Source organism: Crocodylus porosus, unplaced genomic scaffold, assembly GCF_001723895.1.
Source record: "Crocodylus porosus isolate Cpor-Errol unplaced genomic scaffold, CroPor_comp1, whole genome shotgun sequence".
In the NCBI taxonomy this organism is placed as follows: domain Eukaryota; kingdom Metazoa; phylum Chordata; order Crocodylia; family Crocodylidae; genus Crocodylus; species Crocodylus porosus.
In genome coordinates, this window is record NW_017728910.1 from 23,515,285 (window position 1) to 23,522,723 (window position 7,439).

At 47.0% G+C, this 7,439-nt stretch overlaps 1 protein-coding gene across 2 annotated transcripts in view; it reads right to left on the reverse strand.

Annotated features, from left to right (window-relative positions):
* The window catches only part of DIS3L2 (DIS3 like 3'-5' exoribonuclease 2), a 224,967-nt gene that overhangs the window by 80,423 nt on the left and 137,105 nt on the right, over nucleotides 1–7,439 (reverse strand). For both annotated transcript variants that reach the window (XM_019532860.1, XM_019532859.1), the window contains exon 13: nucleotides 5,109–5,216. In XM_019532860.1, the coding sequence (XP_019388405.1) occupies nucleotides 5,109–5,216 (108 nt within the window). The remainder of the gene's footprint in view (nucleotides 1–5,108; nucleotides 5,217–7,439) is intronic.

The window sequence follows — 7,439 nt, forward strand, 5'->3', positions numbered from 1 at the left end:
ACACAAATTTGCAGACAGACAACAGGGCCGATGGGTAGGAAATCAGGTCTGTTCTCTCTCATCTCCATATACTGCAGTTAGCAAGGATGTTACCTCTAGAGACACAAATCCACACAGATCTCTTTAATGGGATCTTCTAGACTGAGCACCAAGTCCCACTGGGTCGAGTGGCTTTCTTTAATCTTTATTAATCTATAGAGGAGCCTCAATATGTCACATGAATATATTGTCTCAAATAGTATAATAGAAGTTATAATCCATATTTCATGATAATATCTTTGAGCTTTAACATAAATGAAATCTATCTTTATATAGGTTTATTTTTTTAAAGCACCTGAACAAATTAAAATATGATTAAATAAAAAACTAAATTAAATTTTTAAAAAATCAGATTTTTTAAATATTACTTTTAATTATTGCTTTTTATCCACCCTGATTAAAAGCAAGGCATTTATCAGTGCTGGTTCTTATCATGGTAAGGGCCAAACATTTCAGTGAAAGCACAAATTTTGTCTTTCTGGAGTGGGGTTACTTCTGGGCACATCAGTATACATTAAAAAGACAAAGGATCGGATAGATACTTTATTAGGGACTTTGTCCCTCGTTTGTGAGCACAAATCAGACACCTGCATTCAGAGCCACATTTTGATAAGAATGAGACAGCAGGTAACGTGGGGAATCACTATGCAACTTACAGAGAGATCTGAGAATTTTTTCCTCTCATAAGCAGGCCACAGCTTCTCCAAGTGGGAATGATGTTTTATTGAGGAGGAGAGGTTCAGAGCGGTATCGCCATCCTCCCATACTAGACGGCTGGATGGGAGGAGTACACACACACGGTTCAATCTAACATGGGGACATGGTATGAAAAAGGGCATGAACCAGACTGGTTCTCTGTAAAGTGTATGCTGGATGACTATTTTTCATCAAAAAGAGGCAGGTGAAAACACCAGCTGTATGTGTGAACAGGCACAAACAAGTTCCATGGCCTTCATGCTTGTAGTAAAACTGCACATGAAAGTTTCCTCATTCAACATCCATGCATGCAAGTTTGGAAAGAAAATTTCCATTGACTACAGTAGCAACAGAACAGGTACCACCCAGCTCTTAAGTAACACTTTCCATCACTAGACCTCAGCATGCTTTACCAAGAAGGTCAGTATTGCTGCCCTCATTTTTCAGATGGGGAGAACCAAGGCTGGACGGGTGGAGTGACCAAGATCACCCTGCAGGTCAGTGGCAGAGCTGGGAATAAAAAAAACAAGCCTCCTAGACACTGGAACAGGATTAATTTAATCTGGAGAAGAGAAGACTGAGGGGGGACTGAATAGCAGCCTTCAACTCCCGGAAAGGGGGCTTGAAAGAGGCTGGAGCTGGACTGGTGTCAGTGTGTGCAGATGACATGACAAGGAGCAATGGGCTCAAGTTGCAGCAAGGGAAGTTGCAGTTAGATATTAGGAAATCTCTCACAGTCCCGTGAATTTGCCTGTATCAGGTATCGGGTACCGTGGCATGCAGCCCAGAAGATCAATCAGAATACGTATGATCAGAGGCTGGCCAGCTTCAGGGCAGCATATAATGCTCTTTAGTAACAGCTGGTGCTGAATTCCCCTTCTGCACTCAATGGTCCATCTCCAGTCTCCGGAGGCAGCTGGGTTGTCTGCTGCACCATGCTACATCTATTCAGTAACGTGTCTGCTGCAACATGCTATATCTATTTTGGCTCGTGTGCATGTCCTTGTACCTGAAGTATCTTGTACTTGGACACCGCCGTGATGGCGTCCTCATGAATATCTCTAATGCTTCCTTTAATTGAGGCTGACATAGAGGCATCAGTTTCCCTGTCTGCTTGAAACAGGTTGAAGATGCATCTTGCCCAGTATAATCCAAGAATCCCTGGGGGTGTCCACTGCTGACGCATGCAAACACTGCAGCCCAAACTCCCTGTGGCTCCAAGCCAGGAAGTGCAGCTGAGTGTACCAGCTGTCTCCAATCAGTGGGTTTGCCTCCCTTATTAGCAGAAGCAGCAGTTGCACTGTATTTGACACAACACCGCAAAGAGAGGAGAAAGAACTGGATCTCACCTAAGGTATGACTGTGCGCAGCACACAGCCCTGGAATTGCAGGGAGAGGCTGCATTTCAGTAGTAATGAATGCTCTGTTCCGGACACAGTGAGGCCCAGCTCATGAAAAGTGTTGCATTGATATAACCACACTGATACATACAATCCTTGGGAAGGATTTTCAGAGAGGATTGCTTCCTACTGAACTCATGGAGCTACAGACAACGCAGGGCAGAATAATGCCACAGAAACAAGTCACTCCAACATAAATTAGAGTGGAAGCTTAAAGCACATCAACAGCTCAGTGCCAGCTGCCCGCGGGCATACTTTTACCAGGGCTAAATGAAAGGTGGCTCAGCCAACTTTCCAAGGCATCAGACACACAGGTAAATAATACTCTCAGTCACTCTAGATAATACCCTCTAAGTTCACACCATATCGTACCTCGCAGTACCACATTTGTGTGACACAACTAACCAGAACCTCAGGCAGCACCTGGCCTGTTACATTCATGGATAAAACTAGACAAGCTTTGCTGTGCCGCAATGAGGGACAGACAACAAGAAGGCAGCTGACTCCAGACAGAAGCAAGAACCTGACACTGCAATCAAGTCTCATCCAATCTGCAGGCATCTTACTGGCAGGCATGTTAGCACCAGGTTTATCGTGTTGCAGGCGTGAAGACAAAGTGCTGAAAAGGCCTTGCTGATTGTGGTCCCAGCTGCATAAACTCAAGATTAAAATATGGCCTTGATGATGAGAAGGGGCCTGGAAGACCCCATGGCTCCTAACCGTGGAAGGGCTCCGTCTCCATGCTCCATCACAGGACTGGCAGAGGCCAGAGGGGGCACATCTAGTCCAGCCCCCTGCTCCAGGCAGGATTGCCCCTGTCTAAACCATCCCAGCTCAGCGCCTGTTAAACCTGCCCTTAAAAAGTTCTAAGGATGGAGATCCCAAGCGTCTCCAGGTGATCTGTTCCAAGCCTTCCGCCTCCACAGTTCCCAGGCAGAACTCAAGGCTCAAAGACCACGCACAGCAGGTGGGCACTCACCTGTCTGCCCTGGGATCGGAGGGCAGTAACACTTAAGGACAAGCTCTGATCAGAAGGCCTGTGGTTGCAAATTGTTAGGATGACAAATGCTCATTAAGTGGCCTCTGATTCTTATCCAAACCCAGTGCCCCAGGCACAGCTTGCAGGCTGCAAAGGGCCCCAGGAGAAACCCAGTGGTGAGCTTTCCTTAAGCAATCAGGCTTGCAAAGGGAAACCCTCACACTGATATCAGAGCACTTTCTTCCTGGAAAGCAACTGACCTCAAGGATGACTATCTCCGGGCAGGGGACACACCAGGACCCCTCCCAAATTTCTAACTAAACACTGTTCTAAGCCTGAACATACCCCAAACCCCAAGTGCCAGATCGAAGAGGTAAGATTGAGCTGCTCATTTAAACAATGAAAAGAAATCAAGCGTCAATTAAAGAGCACTCAATGGTTAAGTAAAAGGCAAAGTATACTGGCATTACACCCTAAAAGTAAGTAGTGTAGGGCTACAGAAAGTGACAGACTTAGGGCCCCAGGCATCAAAGCCCTTCCCTAAATTCCACAGCCAAGCCTGAAGGTAAAAGTGAGCTAGCTTTAAGTCTGGATCCAGAGCTGCCACTACAGGATGTAGTTCAGTCCCGTTGGCAATACAAACAAAAGGGGATTTCTGAGTTGCTGTGGAGCAGTGCAGACACCGTCATGAAGCAACGCTAACCTCCACTGTAAAGATCATTTGAGAGCCAGCTGCTCCGACAGCCTTTGCAGGGACACATGGACAGATCCGAAAGGCACTTGTGGGGAATCGGTGTGCTTGGGATACAGAAAAACTCTTTCTGAAGCTGGTCAGGAATGGGTCAGTTGCAGCCAAAACAGCTGGTCTCCCAAGGGGCAGACTGCTGTGTCAGAACCACAGAAAACGAGGGTGGGAGGGACCTCAGGGGGGTCACATCTCATCCAACCCCTGCTCAACGCAGGGACAGCCCCAACTACATCATCCCAGAAAAAGCTTTGTCTAGCTGGGCCTTAAAAACCTCCAAGGATGGCGAGTCCACAACTTCCCCGGGTAAATTGTTCTGGTGCTTCACCACCCTCCTAGTGAGAGAGTTTCTCCTAATATCTAACCTCAACGTCCCTTGCTGCAATGGAAACCATTGCTCCTCGTTCTGTCACCCAAAAGGAGATGGGTGAGGTCTAGAGACATGCAAAATCCAAGGAGGAAACAACAGCTTTTCCACAACTGCCATGGGACAAAAAATGAAGCCTAGAAGCACATAGATAACGGGGTAGTTTACTGCCCCGGACAGCAGGAGCTGGCAGCCGACCCCCACCCCCAATTCAGCACCCAAGGTTGGCCCATGTCCCACTCACCTCTTCAAAACATGCTACTGCCTAGTGGGCTATAGCATGATGCCGCCTACTAAACTGGTGGCAACAGGCTGCAAGTGCTTCCCTGAAATACTGCAGTGCAAAGAGAACATGGACATTCACTCGCCCACTGCTTACCCAGCCTCCCGGACCCCGCAGCACCTCTTAAAGAGGGCTGTAACATTATATACCCAGTCACATCATTTGCAGCTGTGTAAGATTAGTCTGGTCTCATGGTTCAGGGTGGAAACTGTTCACTGCAGGGGTCAGGATGGTGAAGATGAGACTGAATGGACGGGAGCCTTGATACAGTGCAGAACCATCCTATGGTCCTAAAAGTCATTCTCCCCTGTCAGTCACAAAAAGCAATGTCATTTCCTGGCCTCCCTATCTAGCACGTTAGGAAAATATTCCGTAATGTGGTATCTGTGGAAGTGCAGGCTTCACCAAAGAGGAGAGGCACTTCTCAACCCTTCATCGGTGCTCGTTCTGGAATTCTTCTTTCTTTAAAGGGTGGGAGTGCAATTAGAGTCTGGATCAGACTATGATGGCCAATGACTGGCCTCAGCATATTCAAGGGGCACCCTTGCCAATACAGGGTGGCCAGCACAAGTAAAACAGCCAAGCCCATGCAGGCTTACCTTGCCTTCTGGAGTCAGCTTCCACAGAACAGAAAATGTCAGTCTGTCTCTCATGGGGTTGAGGCTGCACAGCTCTTCACAAAGCAGCTTGGGAAGCATGGGAATGACCTGGAAAACAAGACAGTAGGTGTGAGGACATTCACTTTGTCATGGACTCTCCTAGCGTGCAGCTCCCCAGGACTTGCAGCACTCCAGCAAAATGTAGGGAAAAGGGCTGAGTAAAGTCACCGCAACAGAGAACCCGTCATCCTTCTGCCACTGCTAAGACACCGGGGGAAGGGGGGGGGCGGTTAAGCTGGGGACGGCATGCCGCTGGGGGAAGGTCCGTGACCTCTGGCCAGTTCTCATGCTGATGCTGAGAAAGGCAGGGGTTTTCCAAACCTGCAAATTGGGATTCCTGAATTTTGCTCCTTCCCTGGCCCTAAGGCCATGAGACACGAAAGAAGTATTTTACCTTCTGCCCTTCAATTTAGCTTCTGCAAAATTGGAGAAACATTTCCTCATCTCAGAGGTGATGCAAGGTTTCCACAACCAGTTCACAGAGCTGCCAAAAGGCAAGGGAAGAGTGCAAACACTAGCTAACCAACCAAGCAAAATCACTTTCTGTGTGGTTATCCTAAGTGCAACAGGCTAAAGGACGGGAGAAGACACGAGTGTGATAAAAATAATCAAAGCTGACAAAGCAGCCGTGTATATCAGAACGCAACAAGCCATTTGCTGGGGCTCTCCCCTGGCCCTCAGGTGAATGTCTGGTAGAGGCAATACCAAGCATCCAGGCAGTGAGTCAAACCTATGTCTCTGGCCTTTCATGTTTTTAGTTCCCTTCTTGTTACCGACCTTCCTGAAGAACAGCAAGGAAAGAACTAGCTCGGTCTTACTGTTTGCTTTGAGTCAGTGAAGTATCTGATGCTTTCCAGGAAAGTGTGAAGACAAACTCTCTGCTCTGCGGAACATGTAAGCTAAGGTTTTATTTGTGACCGCTTGGGTCTTTCTACCAAGGGACAGAGTGGCACACTACCCAAAAGCCTCAGGCAGTGAGCGTGGCCACACGCACTGCGCACGGGCACTACTCACACCTGCAGACACTTATGATTATTGGGGTCAAGACCCTGGTACCCTTGTGAGCAGCCTGGTTTGCAAGTGCACCGAGAAAACACAGTCCCTCCAGTCCCCTCTGCTGTGAGCACACACTTGTTGTATTTATCTTTGGCTTTCACGGGAACGCTCTTCAAATATTTAATCGCATCTGCAGCTTGGCACCGGCCCCTCACCCATAAATCCACTCTAATGGCATGGTGCATTCATGCCAAGAGGTTAACTGTATGGTCTCTGACAGTGAAGGAGGCACTTCCAACATGAATCAGCAGTGCTGGTTCAAGTGGAAGGTCACCAGGGCAGAGATTGTGATAAGCAGTTTCCCACAACACAAAGGCTGCCAGCTGTGTTATTCCAGTTGTGAAAAGCATGTTAACAATAGTAATAAGTTCATAATTTACAGGTCTACTACGTGAGGTCTGCCATGCTGCCAGGAAAGGCTGGTGACACAAGGTGATAAATTTAGAATGAGTTATGCCAATACATGCCAGAAAGGAGAGAAATTAGCAGCCAACAGGCAACTCTTATGGAGTGTGGGAAATTCCCGCTTTCTGAATATCCCACACAATGGGGAGGAGGCACCCTGGCTACTAACATGTGTGGGTCACACTGGACATTTAATAAAATCCTAAATGCAGATGTGTTTCCAAAATCAAGGATCAGAGGCAGGTGTGTTCTTTGCATTACGAGAATAGGGAGACAGTGTCCAAATTCTTGATGGACACATCCTTTGCCCACCTTTTCTGGGGACGCATCTGATAGCACTGGTCCCTGAACAGACTGTTTAGCTCATATCAATGATCTTTGCAATGATTACTTCTGGGCATTGCAGCTTTTTGTCTCCCTAGGCCCCTACTGAAGCAACATCCCTCTTCTAGAGAAATAGCTGTAGTAGCTTACTAACAGCTTTTGCTAAAACTTTACAATAAAATTAACAATCAAAATTACATATACTGTAATCATAAAATGAATTCATTTATGGTTTCTCATAAAAGCATACCATAAGATTACACGTTCTACCAGTTCAAACAAAATTAAAACAGAACGCAGCATATGGCAATGCAAAAAAATAGTTAAGAAAGCAACAAGAAGTTAAACATAATATAAACATTTCAAACATCTCAAGAGCAAATTGGATGCGTATCTTGCTGGGATCCTATGACCCCAGCTGACTTCCTGCCCTTTGGGCAGGGGGCTGGACTCGATGATCTCCCGAGGTCCCTTCCAGCCCTGATG